The sequence below is a fragment of the Cucurbitaria berberidis genome, assembly GCF_010015615.1.
Source record: "Cucurbitaria berberidis CBS 394.84 unplaced genomic scaffold K460scaffold_7, whole genome shotgun sequence".
In the NCBI taxonomy this organism is placed as follows: Eukaryota; Fungi; Ascomycota; class Dothideomycetes; order Pleosporales; family Cucurbitariaceae; genus Cucurbitaria; species Cucurbitaria berberidis.
In genome coordinates this window covers 677,891-695,373 of record NW_024468941.1, presented here as the reverse complement: position 1 = coordinate 695,373, position 17,483 = coordinate 677,891, and the positions used below count along the sequence as shown (strand labels likewise).

Below are 17,483 nucleotides of genomic sequence, written 5' to 3'. Positions count from 1 at the left end.
AAGTTGGCTGGCGCCTGGTGACGTCACCACGGCCTAGCCCGCCTATCACCTGGGCAGGGTCTCGAGCACTAACGGGTCTGAGATTAGCCGCGACGTGATGGGGCGTGCAGAACCGACACATCTATACCGAGGGATTGCCATAGCATAGCCGCGTAACCTCAACATCTTCACGGAGCCTTGAGGTTTCAGGTCGTGTCGCGGCGATGTATGGACCATGGATTATGTGGGTGTGGCATTCAGTTAGTGTGCACCCGTATCCACCTGACTCGCATCCTGGATAGTGGGGAAAGGTCGCTGTCGAAGAACCCGCTTCCTTGGTGCTGACCCGAGTACGGTGCTAATAGGTGTACGTTAGGGGCACAGTACGTTACATTAGCGTTGACAAGCTTCGAACAGGGTGGTAGGGCCGCTTAGCATCATCGCCCGTAGCGGAGAATAGATTGCGATTCCTATCAGGGACGTCCACGTTGACCTCACCAAGAGATTAGATACAAAGCCAGGGATGATTACGCTAAGCAACTGAACCGCTCGATCCTGGAATGGATCCGCAGGAATTGTTGAACCCCGCAGTCATCTTTTGTAGTTGTACGAAAAGTAAGACCGAGACCATGACCAAGACTGTCACCCACACAGAATGTCTTAGCTATGACACGTAAGCAACTAGGACTGCTATGCTCCTCTCGATTCGAGACTGAAGCTTGATGTGCAATCCAGGTTTGACGGCCGCTCTCTCAGTCATCGTATTACTGACTCTTAGATCCCGACTAACGATTGAAAGTGGGGGCATATCTGAGTCTGAAGTAATGTGACATGATCCTAGAGGAATGGGAGCCGAAGGGGGGAACAGGAAGTGGTGATACGAACTCGGAGAATCATAGGGAGAAGGGAGTAAGCAAGAAACTAGAAGTCAGAGTAGGACGACGGTAAGAAAGTACCCGATAAAAGCACGAAGATGGAGTTCGAGATGAGGTTGGAAAGGCTGACGTGAGAACTCCTGTGTGATCCATGGGACTAGAGACGGTATACACCGCACTCCTATTCTCTTACAGAAGCCCCTGGCCTCCAAGTGCTTCGTGCCCCGGCCACCTAAAAGCAATACTCGAAAATTATCACCGCTTCAGCTCCGCAAACCGTCGCGCAAGCTCATCGACATCCGGAATCTTGCCCAAGCCATCTTCCTTCTTAACTGGCTTCTTCGCATCACTCTTCGCAACCTTGGCCGCCGCAGTCCCCGGCAGCTTCAACCTGGGCGCCACATTGTCTGTGCTAGGACTCGGTGGAACCACTCTCAGCGGACTTTGCGGACCAAGTTTCTTCGGCGTGTTGGCCTTTGCCAACTCTTCCCTCTCATCCTCCTTCTTGCTATTCTTGTCCTTCCCTGACTCTGCCTCCAACGGGTCTTCTAGCTGCCCGTCAGCTTCCTCCGCTATGCCGCCTGACGGCTCGTCGTCATCGTCTGCGTCCTCGTCGTCCGAGGCCGTCTTTGCTGTGCCAAACGGTACACCGTAGAACCGCGCAATCTCGCTCAGATACGCATCAACCAGCTCATTACTCGGCGTTTCTACTCTCAGTTTCTTCGCAACGCGTTCCGCTACCCCTTCGCCTTCCATGCTCGCAAGCGCAACATCCTTGCCAAACTTCTCGACTAGAAAGCCCCGGACTGCATGTAGCTCTTTTATTTCCGTCCTCGGTGCAGCGTATATTATCGAACGTACGGCTTCTTCGAGCGCGGGGTCGAGGGGTATCGATGTAGTGGAAGCAGATGTGGAGGGTGTGGGAGATTGGTCCAGGAGCTGGGAGCGCGCGAGGAGCAGTTCGCAGTAGAGTTCGAGTATCTCGTGCAGTTCCGTTGTGATGTCTGAGCGGATGATGTTTTCGACGCGTATTCGTGCCGATTGCACTTTGCCAACCTGCAATATATGTGAGCTTCCATCATTTAGGCAATGCGTGGAGCTAGCCGGAGCTCTCCACGACCACATCCACAACGCTGTACATACCTCGATTAACTGTGCCATCTCTCGTCTTTGCTGTTTCGCCTTCGCGCTGTCCTTCTGTTGTACCATGCGCAGTCGTGATATTGACAGCTTGAGCTGTACTTTGAGCTTGTTCTGCCTAGTGTTAGCACCTCGTTACAGCTTCTACAGCGTCCCGCAACTTACGACCAACGAGGCTGAAGGCGCCATGATTGCTTTTTATCCGTAGGGAATCTATGTGGTAGATATGGAAGGAGTGGCTAGGCTGTTGCGATATTTAAGGGTCTTGGGGTTGTTGGCATGTAGATTAGATGCGGCCCGCTGTGGAAGGCGGAAGGTGGGATGCATGGCGGGGTGATGTGGCTGTGCCAGCTCCTCGACCACTTCACAGTTCATTACATGCTGACAAAGCGACGAAGCATCATCTGGAATAAGTAAACTGTTTGGTATCATGCTGCTAATTTTCGCTGAACAAAGACTCCTGTTTGTAGAGGACACTGTGTCTCTCTAGGAACCCGAAAACATTTCGCCTAGCTACAACGCCTGAATCTCCTTGAAGAACCCATTTTCTATCAAATCTTGGTTTGCCTTGACAATCTCCCTCATCCTCTCTACTTGCTGTTTCTTCGTCAGACCCTTCGCCTCAACCTCTGCCTTCCACTGCGCCAGGACCTCCTTCAACAGCTTGCTGCCTTCCTCCACTTCCTCTTTACTCGCCTTCACCAAGCCCACTTCATGCTTGCTCGAGAAATCTTCCAACTCATCCGCTTTCCTTTTCGCCATATTGATGACCTTCTGTGGGAACCGGACGAGCTCTGCAACGTGAATACCGAACGATTGATTAGAGAAGCCAGGCTCGACTTTGTAGAGGAGGGTGACCTCGCGTTTCTTTTGCACGCCGTTGTCGTTCTCTGTCGTGCCTTCTGAGATGTGTGCGACGACGTGGAGATTTTGAACTTGAGGGTACGTGTCGACCAACAAGGTGAGCTCATGAAAATGCGTTGCAAAGAGCGCAAAAGCCCCAATCTCTTTGACGATATACTCTGAGATTGCCCAGGCGAGGCCGAAGCCGTCGTATGTACTCGTGCCACGGCCAAGTTCATCGATGATGATGAGAGATTCCTTGGTCGCGGATTTGAGAATGTTGGCTGTTTCGAGCATCTCAGCCATGAAGGTCGAGACACCTTTGATCTGGCTGTCGCTGGCGCCTACCCTGGCGAGTATGCAGTCGAAGATTGTCAATTCAGCTTCTGAACAAGGTACGAAGCATCCGATCTGTGCCATGAGAGCGATGACACCAATCTGCCGGATGTATGTGGATTTGCCGCCCATGTTTGGACCGGTGATGATGAGGAACTCGCTTTCGTCGCGGACAAGGCTGACGTCGTTGGTGATGAAGGAAATGTCGTCTTGCATCTCCATGCAGGGATGTCGTGCTTCTTTGAGCACAGTGTTGCCGGTGCCTCGTGGGTGCATTTTCGGCCTAGTATATGACGTGGGTGCATGGACGGAGACGTGGGCAAAAGCGACGATGACATCGAGATGTGCAAGAACAGCTGCCAGCTTCTCAATGACAGGGACGTACGACGAAGCGACCGAGACTACTTCGTTGACAAGTCCAGATTGGGTGCGGTTGTAGCTCTCCGAACGTTGATCAAATTCCCGACGCTTGTCTAGTAGTGTTGATGTGGTGAAGTACACGCCGTTCTTCTGTGTCGAGATCTCCTGATATTGCTTCTTTTGCCGAATGCAGCCCGCTTCGTTGCGCGTTAGCCTAAAGCACCAACCGTGTACCTTGTGATTCTCGAGGAACAGCTTCTTTTCTATATCCTGATTGAGGTCGTCGCCAACCCTGACGTGCTCTGACTCCATATCTTGCTTCAGCTTGTCCAGCCGCTTGCGAATTGTGCGCAAAGACTCGTCGAACTCGGGCTTGATGATGAATTCGTGGTTGTCGAGCGCATCAAGGTCAACCGTCGTCTCCACCATATCCTGTAGACCCACAAATGCTATTGAGTACTGACGCAGCTTCTCCGTGTACTCAGCGTCGAGAGGATCCTTGTATTGCTCGTCCATGACGGAGTCGAGAGAGCTGAGAAAGCCGGGCAGCCGAATGACGACTTGGTATGCTCGTACAACATCTTCAAGATTCGCAACTTTGCGCTGGAACTTCTTTGCGAGTCGGTACAGGTCGGGTATTGAGCGCAGGTGCTCCTCCTGCATAGTCTGTCTCAATTCGGTGTCATTTACGAACGCCTCCACGAGTTGTTGGCGCCTCTCAATTTCTGTGGCATTCATCAAGGGCTGTTTGAGCCACTGTGAAAGTAATCGGCTTCCAGTAGGCGTCTTGCAGTGGTTGAGAAGGCCGTATAGGCTCATGTTCTTCGCACCGTCTCGAGGTCCAGGCATGAGATTGAGAGCTTTCAAGGCTGCTGCGTCGAGTTTCATATACTGCGATAGATCGTGCTGGTAGAGCTGATATTGCCCGAAGTTTGATGGATCCGACATGACACCCAAGTATCTGATGAGACAAGCAGCGGCACCCATGGCGAGTTTCAAGTCTGTCAAAGGTAGTGATCCTGCCGCGCGCTCGTCCTTCAACAATCGTGGCAGATCTTGCTCGATGTCATTGGTACCAAAGTCTGAATGTCCACGCTCCGCTACAGCGCATCCGCAGTTGTCGGCAATGGTCCGCAGCTTATTGAGGTCCACGTCCTTCTTCGAGGTATCAACTTGTATGAGGCATTCCTTGACGCCGAGCTGGATGAGGAGCGATTCGAAGTTCGAGTAGAGGTCGTTGTCGAGGAATTCGGTGACGCCGAGTTCCCGTACGCTTGCATCGGCGAAGCAGACGCCCACTTTTCGCGCCTCGGAGGCCTTCGCGGACACTTTGACTGCCAGTATGATGGGAGCATTCTCCATTTGACCACCAAGCTCGTCTTCGAGGTCCTGGAGGTTGCCAGGTGAGGCCTGTTTAGCCACCTGCCAATCCATGCGCTTCCCTGTTGACTGCCATATTTCGACTCGCTTGCTCAGTCGGAAAAGTGCCTCTCGGAGAAAGTTGCGGAACACCATTGTGGTCATGGTGACAGACTCGAGCCCTGGCTCGCGGCCCAATTTCCGTATGACAGCCGTTGTTCGGTAAACCTGCAGTAAATTGGCAAGCTGTCCATTACCACTGTGGCAATTGCTGGCTTACTGTGTTTGCAATGAATTTTGCATCTTCGCCGTGAGCGCTGTAGTAATCGCTGCGGTCGAATATGCGTATGGTGTCTTCGTCTTTCTTGGGCAGGTTGCGGAAGAACTTGCAGAAGCCCGATTCGTCCTCCTCGCGCATCTCAGGTCTGGACGCCATGGTGAAGCAATGCGATAATACAGCAGAAATGAAATTGTAGTAGTAGTAAACAGAGAGGGAAGAGTCGGAAAAGAGATGATGTTGGTTGGGGTAGCTCTTTGCCACGAAATGGGCGACGCGTCGCGTTGACGCGCTATCACGCTAGTCCACGCTAAGAGCAACGCATGGACCAGCCGTTCACGCATCAACGTCGCTTCGTCACTCCCGTAGGAAGTGCTGCTGGTGCAACTTTGCCCTTCACCCCAAAGCTCCCAGGCTTCTTTGACTGCTGGAAGGCCACCGCCAGCTCCTTCATCTCACTCTCAGTCGGCTTTTGGACATCCTCGCCCTTACCACGTGGAGCTGCAACCGGTGCAACAGGTGCAGCAGGAGTAGCGGCCTTGGAGGTAGGCGCGGAGGCGTCCAGGGGCTGTTGCGGTGCCACAGGAGGAGCAGGCAAGGGCACGAAGCCGACAGAAGAGGTCGAGAAAGGAGCAGGGGCTGGCTCTTGAGTAGGCCAGGAGATCTGCGATACCTCCTGAACAGGAGCAGAGGGAGCGGAGAACGTCGTGAAGCCCATCGCGGGGGCCCCAGGGGCAGCGGGAAGAGCGAGAGGAGCGGAGGGCGCCGTGAACTCCACCGTGGGAGCAACGGGAGGAGTGGAGAAGAGAGGCTGCGGAGCACCCCAAGATGCCAAAGAGGACGGGACGACAGAGCAGTAGCCAGCTTCTACAATCTTCGCGCCCACCACACGAAGACCGGAAAGGGGGTACTGGATGCCCTTCAGGCGAAATCCACCTGCCAATGGAGTCAGTATAATGCATTAGGAATTACAGGGTGACCTATGATGACATACCTTGAGGGAAGAGAGGGCTCGGACGGCGGCCAGCCACTGCCTCAGCGTAGTCGCGGTAGGTGAGAAACAAGCTCTCATCTACCCCCATCTCAGCCAGATCGACTCCCTTCTCCACCAGATAGCGAAGGAAGAGGACGACGACAATCATCTGATCTCCCCCCTCCTCCGTCATCTGGTGGATCATCTCCTTGAAGGAGCTGAACTTGGCGACCTGGATGTCGCGCTGGTACATGTCCCGGCCATGCTGAAGAACAAGCGGCTCCAGCTCGTTCACCCTCTTTGTTTTTGCCTCCAGGGCACTCCGAAGCTCGTCGTTCTTGCGAGCAAGGGAGTTCATGGCATTGGAGGACTTTGCAGCGCCTTCCCTCCGGTGACGATCGGCTTCATGGAGCCTCTTGATCTCTTCATCTCTCACCAGGAGCTCTTGCTTGAGAATTTGAACCTGGTTTTTCGCTTTCGCGCGGTCCATCTCGACTGCAACCACATTGTAGTGGCGTTCGTACATGCTGGCCTTGTTCTGCAGCTGGTCGACGGTGAGATGCAGGGCCTTGATGCTCGCCAGCGAGGCATCGTAGCCCCTTTGAAGTGCATCCCGGTCCTTCATCAGCTGCTGGCTGGCATCTTGATAGGTGTTCGAGGGGCTGTTCGCAGTACCAGTGGGTTGTTGGAAGGCCTGGATCTGAGCGCGCAAGGTGGCTACAGTGGTATCGCGAGACATCTCGGCGAGTCCACGCACGAGCGAGGCGACTGCGGTGACAGAAGAGGAGAGGGCATGACACGCTTGCGGAGAGCACCAGAGGATACAGCATCCGGCGAAGAACCAGGTACCGAAAGAGAGGTGGGGAGAGGCGACCTCGAAGGAAGCCAGGAGGAGCGCGCGGACGGGGCCGGCGGCGAGGAACATGAGCGCAAAAAACGCAAGGAACTGGAGAAGAGGCGACATGGTGTTGTCGGTGGAGAAAGAGAGTTTGCTGTTGGGCAAATTGGGTGCTGTTGGTCTGTTGACGTTGTCGAAAGCTGTTGCGGGTGTAGGTATTTGGTGGAAGAAAGTGGTGCTGTGGGAAAGGTATTTATCGTAGACGACCTTCCGCAGCTAGCGTGACGTCAAGCAAGCTATTATCACTAATAACACAATAGGACACGAATCACAGCTATCGTCACCAATGGCAAAGCAGGGCACGGATTTTGGTGAAAGTGAAAGCAAGTTCTGAAGGTGGTAGAATGGCGCAACCATTGCCAGAGCACCCTAGGTTCCGCCACATCAAGAGCAGGACAACAACTACGTACAAGAGGGGGATCGAGTATCGCGATGGCGCAAAGTTACTAAACATTCTCCATATTGCACCTGTGTTAAGCACTCGATATCAACAAAGACAACTATCCCCGTTTCACTGCATAACCCCTCTAGTGATCATTTAGAATACAAGCTGTGATGATTTCACCCTTCCCCATTTCGAGGCCGCTGCCTCGAAGGCGTACGTTGGCATCCGAGCTGTTGACGCAGCCATGCCGGGCAAAAACGTCACACGCGAGCTGCAAGCTGTTCGTCGTGGATATCTCACCCCTGATTACTTTCTCTCTTACAAGACGCCCGTTACGCAGTTAGGAAGAAGACCTATCCATGCAAATAATGCAACACCATATCGCCTGTTCTAAGTCCAGGCTTGCACCCTGGGGCAGCTTATTGCTCTAGCAGAAATATTCCATCTATCCACACCGCATGCCTACTCTTTTGACTAGTTAAAGATAAGCGCTAATAGAGGAGGATGTATTTGGAGCAATTTTATGTAAAGAGAATGGCACGCGAATGCAAGTATCAAGTGCCAGGGAAGTCACAGAAATGATTGGGACCCACCCGCGTCAAGAGTTGCTCATTGACTACGAACAGGCTCGCAATCTTTGTCGAAATGAAATGCTCATTACAGTCTACAGTTCTAGACTAAGTGCTTTGTGAACTACATACACTGATATAGAAAACCCTCAATGTCACATGGTGCGCGTTAACACCCCACAGACCGAACATCGAGAGCCAGTCCAACATAGGTATCGGCCTCATTCGATCCAATCCTAGCTCTCATCTTGACTGCAAGTCTTTGAACCCATCAAAAGTATGTGGTACACGCGCATGCTTCGTACTTCTCGAAGTGGTTGAGTAGCCTTAAATTCCGCGCTCAAAGAGCTCCTTCAGCACAGCAATCAAGCATTCCAATCCTCCGTTAAGTTTGGGTATAAGACGCTCAAACAGAAAGCTATTGTCCTTAATCATTTTACGGAAGGCCTGCTCGTCGAAGGATTCCTCAGCCGGGAACATGCGATAATTCTGAGGCACACGTGATTTGATCTCCGCAACCATGCTGACTTTAAATAGCTCATTACAATCCCGAAGTATACTCCCGCGTACGTATTCGTCGGCAATAATCCGTCGAGCTAATTCGGTGCTTGCTCTAAGTCCGTATTGGGCACAAATGACTTTACGAACAAGGTAACGGTCATTTGACCTGAGCAATCTAGTGCGCTCTCTGACCATGACGTGCGGTTGATCAACGCACAGCTTAACAATCTTGGCGTCTGCATCTATCCAACTCCCATTGACATTGCCTTCAGCGATATCAATCAAGCTTAAGTAGCCATGACACTTCTCCGGATAGCCGTCTAGGAACCAGGAAGCATGCATGAAATTATCGAAGTACAGCATGTTGTAGCGGATTCCAAGGCCTCGGGTTTCCTGGTTCAGCCTGCGACAGACGTACTTTAACTGGTTTGCCTCAGAGTCGTGAGAATCGTTCTTGCTAGTTTCGGTTCGACGGTAAAACCCGACACTGTCCGAGTTCTGGTGATATCGGAGGCCTTCGGGCTCGGAAAGCGAAAATTGGTAAACTCTATTGCGCAGCTCACCCGGCAGGCGAAAGAAGTAACAGGAACCATTGGCTGAAGGTGTGCTGGGGTTGGTGGACATCGTTCTGAAACAAAGGTAAAAGTCTCGCAGGTATAAAGCTGTTATCGACAGACGGTGGAAGGTTGAGAGGGTGAAGTGCGTGCGAGCTGTCGAAGAGGCTTGCAAGCTGATAAATATAGCGAGAGGCAAATTGAAGAAGATTCCCGGGAGTCAAGCAATCCAGTACCATTGACAGTTACAAATACAGCTCCTACGATTCGCAAGGACCTCTAGGCAAAATCACTTCACTTTCCTCCGAACAAGTGAATCCTGAAAGGAACGACGGTTATTTGTTAGTTGATGAACGTTCTGGAAGGTAACCATGGGTGATTACGGCCATACCGCATCAACCATGGGAGACAGGATGCATACTGAGGTACTCGGATTTAACAAGGTGATCTTGGTATCAACATAAGAATATAGGTAAGCCTGCCTAATACGCTATTTCTAGCCTCAGTCAGTGCTGAGCAATGCTGCATCTGTCAGAAGAGGTGCGCCCAAGAGGAGGCAGCTGTTCTTTCAGGCCACCAACTTCCACCCAGCGCGGATCGCATGTTTAGTCCTTATTTCACAAGGCCAGGAGCATCAGCTGCATGTAGCTTCGCGCAAGGATAGTTCAGCAGGCAACACTGTATCTTCTTCTCACACGATGAACTGACAAGGCTGGATGGCCGGGCAAAATATCGTGGTGTACAAGGTGTCACCATCTCTTATCGACCACCCACCTGACGTTTCATCCGCTTTCACCGTAACCCAAAGCCGCGTGAATCCGCGTAGCACCTTCAGAATATCCCGCATCAATGGGCCAGAGTCCCACCAGCAAAGTGCAATGAATAGATACTCTTAAAGTCTTCCACGTATCTAGTTGTAGCCTCAAATCGTGCGGGAGTATTGTAACAGTTGATTTAAGTTTTTCGCTGAAAAGGAAAGAAAGACTGCCGAGCTGAAGAATAACCGTTAGTACATAAGGGTATATGCTCTGATATCGGTAAAACAAGCAGCTAAGCAGACGGCGTGATCTCCTCGCCTCGTTCCACTGGATCCTTTGTCTCACCATCCGAATATCCAAACACCTTTGCGCAATGTCTCACCAGACATAGCACTATAGGGCGCAGCAATTTTGTATTATGCTGATGCTGATGCACATGCTCGTGCTACTAGCCTCCTCAATACTTCCAGAATTCGATCTTTTCTTGAACCTACTAGGTATTAGGCTAGATTCTTCCTTCCGCCACAAACCCATGTGCTCACTTCGAAATTTTCTCTGAATAAGCCAGAGATTCCGATGACATTGGAGGAACATCCAGCCAGACTGATGTACTAGAGTTGAAGAGTGAGCCTACGTATAAGGCTATTATGGAGTATAGTGTAGACATGTTGAAATAATTTAATCATCTTTACACTCGCAAGACCCTTGTGAAGTCATCTTTTATCATGCTTTCCTATTCTCAGACAAATACACGGGCTACCGTCTATTCCCGACCCCTGATGCAGTCGAAGTTATTCAACCCAACTCAGCAGCACTGCCTACTGCATGTGCCCCGGTACCAAGCTCTGCATACCGCGGCCCCAGATGCTCGCTATGAAGCTCTACGCTTTCATCTTTATTTGTACGGCTAGTATCATTGAGCCCCGAAGCCAGATTCGGAAATTCCTCGCTGTGTAGCTCCGTCATCTCAGGTCTTGCCGAAGGGGTTGTTGTACTCAGCTCCGAGACAGGACTTTTCATGCTTTGCGACGGCATTTCTGCCTTTCCGACTCCATTGTGATTTGGTTCAACACGCGGGTCGTGCCAGGTAGACGATGCCGACATATCTGAAACGGGGGAAGTTGGAGAGTAGATGGCTGCTGGAGCGCTTGCTCCAAGTTCAGAATAATGGTGTCGATTGGCAGTGTCACCGTTGTTCCGCTCCAATGGTGTATTTTGACGGTAGTATCGTGAGTAGCTTCCACCCATGGAATCCGGCGACTTGGTCAGATCCCTTGAATTGATGTTTAGATATCGATCAGTCATGGGACTGCAGGCGCCATGTAACTCTGCGTTCATGGGCACTCCAATCGCACCGCCAGTACCGGTCTCTGAGTACCGGTCAACTGTTGCCCCTTCGTCGAGCTCTGGCTCAGCATTCAATCCTCGATCAGGTTTCCATGTATCTGGCGTTGTAGCCTTAGCTTGCTTGCGCTTGCGGCGGCGCATGAGTATATACACTAATCCAATGGCTAATGCAAGAAATCCTGTGCCACCTCCGGCTGCAGCCGCAATGACATTTGTACTAACGCGTTGCTTCGGCTCATTTTGAGTTGCAGCTGTGGGAGCGTGGGTCGAGATGACTGTTGTGTGGATGTGGAGGGTACTGTCCGGGCGATTCTCTGGTCTATGACTAGAGATGACAATTTCGGATGTTGTCCTATGCACGGCAGGCCATTGGAATTGCGAGTTGGACATTACGGTAGGTGTAGGCTTTTCGTCCTTGTTAGCGGAACTAGGTTCTTGAGAAGCCGAAATCCAGCTTATAGTGGGGAAGTTTTCTTCTCCAGGAGTCGAGGACAATAAAATAGACGAAGCCGGCGGGGGAAGCTCGCTCGAAGTTGTGAATATCGAAGTCGGTTCCGCTTTTGAACTTGTCTGTACTGCACTCGGATTCGTACTACTTGCCAACTGCTTGGTCAAGAGTTCGACGAATTCGGGCGGGACATCACTATCTTTCCACGACCTATTAATCGACTCGCATTGGTCCTTGAATAATCGAATGAACCCTTAAAGATTAGCGTGACTTATACAAATAGGATCGAAATTCAACGTACGAGATCGATCTTGTTCGTCAGGGCATTGCGTGAGCAAACACTTTCCATACTCGTCGAAGTACATGCGTACGCCGTCTGAGAGATAACAGAATCCCTTGAGATTGTCGGCACATGTGCCGTCAAGGAACTTGTATTCTCCAACAAGACATCGGCCCTTGATATCGGCTCAGCAAGCGTCAATGATAGCGGTCATATACTCACCGTGCATTTTGGTAGGTTTAGTGGAGGTTTCGCTGGGTCGCACGACTGCTGAGCCACGGAAAGGCCGAGAAACATGAGAAGGAATAACAACATCGTGAGGATAGAGTGATGAAATGAAGCCTGAGGGGCCTCGCTACCTTCGATGCGTTATAAGACACAAGCCCCAAGCCTGATTATATTTGAGATGTCCTCGTGTTTGCTAATACGCCGAAGGCGGAAGGTGAGGCCAAGAGTATTGCCTTGAGTACAAGAAGCGGGAACCAAATATCTTCCACTTTAGCAAACGGAATCCTGCATACCTCACGCAAGTTTGAGTGACACATGTCATTGGTACTACCCTTCTGCGCGCGCACAGCCACAAATTGGGCAACTCGTCACTGCGCTAAGATTGCGATTATGCGTAAGCGTTCCGGGGCGCTATTGAGAGTTCGGGCTTCAATGAACTTGTTAGGCTCTGAGGACGTCAATGATATGTTTGCAGCTGTTGGGAAGAAAAAATGACTGCGGTTAAGTTGATACGCACTATCCTAAACCGAAGTCAAGACAATACGAACATGGTTTCGCAAACCATGATCACATCTCGAAAGAATCCGTCGTCATCGCTGGATAGCCTCAAGACTATGCTTGTCCAACCACCTCGATACGCCACATTTAGTACCTTCGTGTCTCTAGTTTTGGAGCCTCCAGTCCATACCCTTCTTTGCCATGATATTCCTGTCCGCCCTCCTGTCCATGAATCCCATGTCCATCCTGCGTCTCTCGCCTACTTGCCGGGACTAAGGTAGCACCATCTGCCGTCGTCGTCAAGCTCGTCATCGAACGACCTGACATAACTTTGTCGATCCTCGCCGACGCCCCATGCTCACTCGTCCGATCAACCAGTATCGCATTCTTTCGCGTCAACTCCTTTGTCTTCTTCCTCGCTTTCCAGTATACCATTGCCATTGCGACCAAGATTCCAACGGTAAGGAGAACACCGACTGCGATGCCTGCTATGGCGCCATCAGCGATATGGAACGGTTGTGTGTGGGCAAATGTTGATGCGGGGAGGCCACTCGGAGAGGTAGTAGGAGGAGCAGTAACGGTAGCGGTGGATAACGTAGACGATGTTGTCGCCGACTCTGGGATGTATATTTTCCAGCGGTCAGGTATGTCGATGAGTTCGCGGTCGACTTTCTTGCAGTTGTAGACTAGACTCTGGAGAAATTCTGCGCAGATTAGCCTTCGTCCTCAATCTAAGGAAGTGAGGATTGAAGCATTGACACACCTCGCAAGCCGATATCACCATGGCACTCATCAAAAACACACTGTTGGTCGAATTGCGTGTTCTTAGCGAGCGAGTTGCTGCTCTTGCAGATGCATGGAAGATCATCGGGTCCGCACGAAGGGCTGTGATCTTTCTGCTTCTTAAGGCACTTTCGGGAAACCTATTACATTTTAGCTAATAACCTTCGTATCTTCTTGTAGAAAGGCAGCGTACTCCGCAGATTGGTAGCTGGATGTCAGCTGCGTTTGTTGATGTGAGCATTGCTGTATCTGGTGGCACAGTCGTCTGTCTCATGGTAGTGTCTTGGGACAGCGTTGTTAGGTCAGTAGAGGTGGGTTGGGACAGAGTCATGCTCATTTTGATCTCAGTCGTTCTCAAGGTGCGGCCCGTGGAAGTGAGTTGAGGTGAGGGAGCAAACGGTAGCCAGTCGGCGGGAATGTCAGTAAGCTCAGTGGTGATATTGGTACAGCCTTCCATGTACCTGCTCATGAAGGCTATAAAATACTAGTTTTAGCTCTCTCACCCTCTTATTTAGGATGACTATCACGAACCTTTCCTACTATCCACATTGGTGCACTCTCTCAATATACATCCAGAAGAGAAGTATGTGTTATGTGCCATGACATTGGTCCTACCGCAAATGCACTCAAAGTCGTCATAGTTGCAGTTAAGCGGCCTTGGTGGCGTGTCTCCTATTTTTACTGCTTCTCTCTGGCAATCCACTGATATCTGATAATGTTAGCCTCTGCACGCAAAACTTTTGATAAGCTAGGTGCGCTCACTGTGCAGATCGCCACCATGTCCGTAGGAGGAGGAGCAGGAGCAGGAGCAGGAGCCGCAGCCGCAGAAGGTGAAGTAGAAGGTAAAGCCGGGGGAGGTATATATCCTGAGATCATGTTGATGACCGCCGTCATTAACAGGAATTCCAGAAGCGATTGTACCCAATCGACGACGCACCAGCTATCGCAGGTTTGTTTGACTGCCGAGTATTCAATGAACTAAAGTATGAGCAAAACACGGCATAGTGTAAAGTGAGGAGCTCTATGAAGGGAGAGGGTAATGAACAGTCACTCAAGAGCCACGGTCACATGCCTAGTCATGCACAGACGTGCGCGCCGTGACGTCAGCTGCGACAGTGAAGGGTGAGAAAAAGGAGATTGCAAACAATGTATGTGTGCGCAGGTCGAAGCCCAAAGGAGCGTGTATTATAGATTAAGTAGATGTAAATATTCTAGCTTCGTAAATGCGTGATGGCTATGCAGTCGTTTGTTCATGCGGTCGGGGGAAATTCAACGGCCTTGTTGCCGAATCGATCATCTGCGCAAACGGACTTGAGAAGGTCCTTGTACTCTAATAAGTGGGTTAGTACACTTCACATAATCCAGAGGAGGGGTGCAGGCGACTCACGGTATCTCGCTCCGTCTGTGCATGCCGCTTTGCCCGCATCGCCGTCAATGCAAGGCTGCACTGTGTTCACATAGCGGGTGACCTCACTCTGCTCTAGAGTGCATAAACAAGCTAGATCACTGGGCGCGCACGCATCGAAGACTTCGGCAGTTTGTACGAGGCATGATTCCTATCAGAGTGAGTTAGTCAGGTACTTGGAGAATGCCAGATGGTAAGCTTACTGCGCCGCAAGTAGGTAACTTGTATTCTCGCAGAGCAAGTTCTGTTGGCAACGACCAAATTGTAGGAATAACGGCGGCAAGAACAGCGAGGGTAGTGGTGGTGAGCTTCATCTAGTTGGTTTGACGGTTTCGAGGTGGTTATATGGCCGATTGCTCGAGAGTGCGTGGCAGGCGTTGAGCGTCGTAATCTGGACAATTTGTGTTTATAACTTCGTAAATCGTCTCGTGTTCGAGATATTATTCCGCTGGCCTGTAGGCTGATGTACGTTTGCGATCGGTAGTTCCCGATGGTTGTCCGAATGCAGCTTATCGTGCAGCGCAAGACAAAGAAACAACTCTCGTGGAGACTGGTCTTCAGTACTGGTCTAGAACGAAAATCGAATGGTTTCCGGAAAACAGGGCTATTCCCGTAGCAACTCAATAAATCGTGGGGCGTTGCGTTTGTTTGCTTTTCGTCGTGTGGTGCAAGGGTGGCGTTACTTGTAAATTGTTGAAACTTCTGTGAGCTTCCGTCCCGCCGTTTATGTATCCTCGATCAGCCCTACGGAAAACCGAACAGAAATAGAACAAGTCTCGGTGTGGAACCCGCTATGCCGTTACGCGTGCAGCGTCATGAGAACAGTGCGGAGTAGTGCAAGCTCGAGACCGTGCGTTGGAAGCCTCGGCTTTCGCTGTGGGGCAACCAGTTGAATGAGGCAGCGATATGCGCGATCAGGGGTTAGCAGACGCGAAGAGTAGGACCAAACATGTCATAACGGAGACAGACAGCGATGTCTTTCGAATTTGCTGACATTGGGGCTGAGGCGTAACCGGGTGTAGAACAGCTGCGTAAGCCATTGTATGCAGGCGCTTCCGAGACCATCACGTGGTGTTTCACACAGATGCCAACTTGCAGGTTTATCGAATGCAGAGACATTTGGATTAGTTGTAAGATGCATTAGTGAGGTGTCAGGCTGAACATATTCGCTCCTGACATTGAGCTCTGAGAAGAACATCAAGCCGATATATACGTCGAAACCTCTCGCAGAAAAATTGAAATGACAAATGAAATCTGGCATTCTACAAGCCGTATGGTATCAGGAGACCCTTCTCTTTCTCTTTCTCTCCGTGCGCCGCGTTCGGTGAGTGGTAGTAAGCAAGAGTGTTGTGTCGAGGAAGCCTAAATGCTCATGCTGGGTACGTTTCAACGGCATTCCTTGGTCCCGCCACTGCTCACGGCCTCCCTTTGTTCCCCAACTGTCTAAAACAAGCAGTCCAAGCAGCAACAGCACGCCAATCCCGCACACAGACCCGCGAAAATGCCTCCTCCCGCACCGCCACCGCCCTGTCTCCTATCATCCTGATAGTAACCTCCTGGTGGCGGCGGTCCCTGCTGGTACTGCATTCCCTGCTGCGGCTGACCATATCCATATTGCCCCTGCGGTTGTCCATACTGTCCTTGTGGCGGTCCGTATTGACCTTGCTGTTGGTATGGGTTCGGGGAGTTGCCGTAGTAATCTGCAGAGCCGCCCTGGGGGGCATTGTTGTTGTAGTAGGGCTGCACGCCGCCAGGGGCAGGCCCGGCGTCGTGGTGGATAGGTGGAGGGGATTGAGGGTACTGCGGTGGTGCGCCCTGGGGCGCGTCCTATGAGACTTTAGCATGAAACTTCCATTTGCGCAAATATGGCGCATCGCATCAGGGCAGTGAGTCCCTGTTGAAGGTGCGCGCAAAGGAAAACGTACGTATTTCTGAGACATGGCTGGCGATTGGTGTTTTCGAAGAGTGTGATGTAGGAGCGATGGACTACTGATCGTCTCGTAGCCTTTGATGCAAGGCGTTCCGCGGCGTAGCTGGGCAATGCTCGTTATTAGTCAAGCACCAGTCCGTGTTCGGCGTTTGCTTTGCTGCTATAAAGCGCGTATCTGATTGTATTGAAAGAAGGAGCGAAGAATCAAGAGTGAAGAAAAGTCAATGAAGGAAAAGAAGGACCGTGAAGAAGAAGCCTCATTGTATCTGTCGGAGAGTGTGCACCTCCAACACAAGGCGTCGCGGTGAATGGCGCAGTGCGCAGGTGGCGGCGTGGCTTAGACCAGCCTCGTAATCAAGCCTAAGCCTAAGCCTCCTTTGATCGTAGTACAATATGCGTCAGGACACCTGCAACCGCACATGTATAATCATTTGAGCCACTAATAGGAAACACGACGCAAGTGAATCCCAAGACCTCATGATATCTGGCTTCTGTTTAGTGTGGTGGCTTATGTGCGGGGAACGGGAATACGAGAAGTACGATTGATGGCGTTGGCCAGCGAATGAGATGGACGGCGAGATGCACCTCAGTAAGGCTGAATCAATCTAGGATGCGTATCTTCAAAGGTTATCCTAGTTATACATTTTACTTCCCCTCCTTTCCTAGCTCACTGCTTGCCGTTCATCTTTTTAATTCTCAAGCAACAAGATGCGCGCCTTCGACGCACGCCGTCAAGCTGAATAACTACCCCGAAGTG

At 51.2% G+C, this 17,483-nt stretch overlaps 9 protein-coding genes across 9 annotated transcripts; all 9 read right to left on the bottom strand.

The window, feature by feature from the left end:
* Window positions 1–1,109: 1,109 nt before the first annotated feature.
* K460DRAFT_410933 (DUF292-domain-containing protein) lies at window positions 1,110–2,183 on the bottom strand (the record flags this gene model as incomplete). Its single annotated transcript, XM_040937432.1, has 3 exons — window positions 1,110–1,910; window positions 1,998–2,108; window positions 2,160–2,183. 3 exons carry the CDS (start codon window positions 2,181–2,183, stop codon window positions 1,110–1,112), a joined length of 936 nt encoding a protein of 311 aa, XP_040782903.1.
* Window positions 2,184–2,400: 217 nt separating this feature from the next.
* On the bottom strand, window positions 2,401–5,409 carry K460DRAFT_421308 (DNA mismatch repair protein). Its single transcript, XM_040938133.1, has 2 exons — window positions 5,173–5,409; window positions 2,401–5,120 (listed from the first exon to the last, which is right to left on the bottom strand). Exons 1-2 carry the CDS (start codon window positions 5,326–5,328, stop codon window positions 2,508–2,510), a joined length of 2,769 nt encoding a protein of 922 aa, XP_040782902.1. The 5' UTR covers window positions 5,329–5,409; the 3' UTR covers window positions 2,401–2,507.
* Window positions 5,410–5,529: 120 nt separating this feature from the next.
* Window positions 5,530–6,268, bottom strand: K460DRAFT_206693 (uncharacterized protein). Its single transcript, XM_040927232.1, has one exon. The coding sequence runs from the start codon at window positions 6,129–6,131 to the stop codon at window positions 5,658–5,660; it is 474 nt and encodes a 157-aa protein (XP_040782901.1). The 5' UTR covers window positions 6,132–6,268; the 3' UTR covers window positions 5,530–5,657.
* K460DRAFT_206697 (uncharacterized protein) lies at window positions 6,019–7,245 on the bottom strand. Its single transcript, XM_040927233.1, has one exon. The coding sequence runs from the start codon at window positions 7,104–7,106 to the stop codon at window positions 6,150–6,152; it is 957 nt and encodes a 318-aa protein (XP_040782900.1). The 5' UTR covers window positions 7,107–7,245; the 3' UTR covers window positions 6,019–6,149.
* Window positions 7,246–8,308: 1,063 nt separating this feature from the next.
* K460DRAFT_437402 (uncharacterized protein) lies at window positions 8,309–9,119 on the bottom strand (the record flags this gene model as incomplete). The annotated part of the gene is made up of 1 exon (XM_040938417.1): window positions 8,309–9,119. One exon carries the CDS (start codon window positions 9,117–9,119, stop codon window positions 8,322–8,324), a length of 798 nt encoding a protein of 265 aa, XP_040782899.1. The 3' UTR covers window positions 8,309–8,321.
* A 1,483-nt stretch (window positions 9,120–10,602) lies between these two features.
* K460DRAFT_410929 (uncharacterized protein) lies at window positions 10,603–12,197 on the bottom strand (the record flags this gene model as incomplete). The annotated part of the gene is made up of 3 exons (XM_040937431.1): window positions 10,603–11,855; window positions 11,904–12,057; window positions 12,105–12,197. The coding sequence occupies 3 exons, from the start codon at window positions 12,195–12,197 to the stop codon at window positions 10,603–10,605; spliced, it is 1,500 nt and encodes a 499-aa protein (XP_040782898.1).
* Window positions 12,198–12,694: 497 nt separating this feature from the next.
* Window positions 12,695–14,267, bottom strand: K460DRAFT_421306 (uncharacterized protein; the record flags this gene model as incomplete). The annotated part of the gene is made up of 5 exons (XM_040938132.1): window positions 12,695–13,312; window positions 13,372–13,531; window positions 13,585–13,865; window positions 13,923–14,100; window positions 14,154–14,267. The coding sequence occupies 5 exons, from the start codon at window positions 14,265–14,267 to the stop codon at window positions 12,756–12,758; spliced, it is 1,290 nt and encodes a 429-aa protein (XP_040782897.1). The 3' UTR covers window positions 12,695–12,755.
* Window positions 14,268–14,641: 374 nt separating this feature from the next.
* On the bottom strand, window positions 14,642–15,110 carry K460DRAFT_410927 (uncharacterized protein; the record flags this gene model as incomplete). Its single annotated transcript, XM_040937430.1, has 3 exons — window positions 14,642–14,721; window positions 14,779–14,947; window positions 15,000–15,110. 3 exons carry the CDS (start codon window positions 15,108–15,110, stop codon window positions 14,642–14,644), a joined length of 360 nt encoding a protein of 119 aa, XP_040782896.1.
* A 779-nt stretch (window positions 15,111–15,889) lies between these two features.
* K460DRAFT_371534 (uncharacterized protein) lies at window positions 15,890–17,024 on the bottom strand. The gene is made up of 2 exons (XM_040934374.1): window positions 16,722–17,024; window positions 15,890–16,623 (listed from the first exon to the last, which is right to left on the bottom strand). The coding sequence occupies exons 1-2, from the start codon at window positions 16,734–16,736 to the stop codon at window positions 16,240–16,242; spliced, it is 399 nt and encodes a 132-aa protein (XP_040782895.1). The 5' UTR covers window positions 16,737–17,024; the 3' UTR covers window positions 15,890–16,239.
* Window positions 17,025–17,483: the final 459 nt, after the last annotated feature.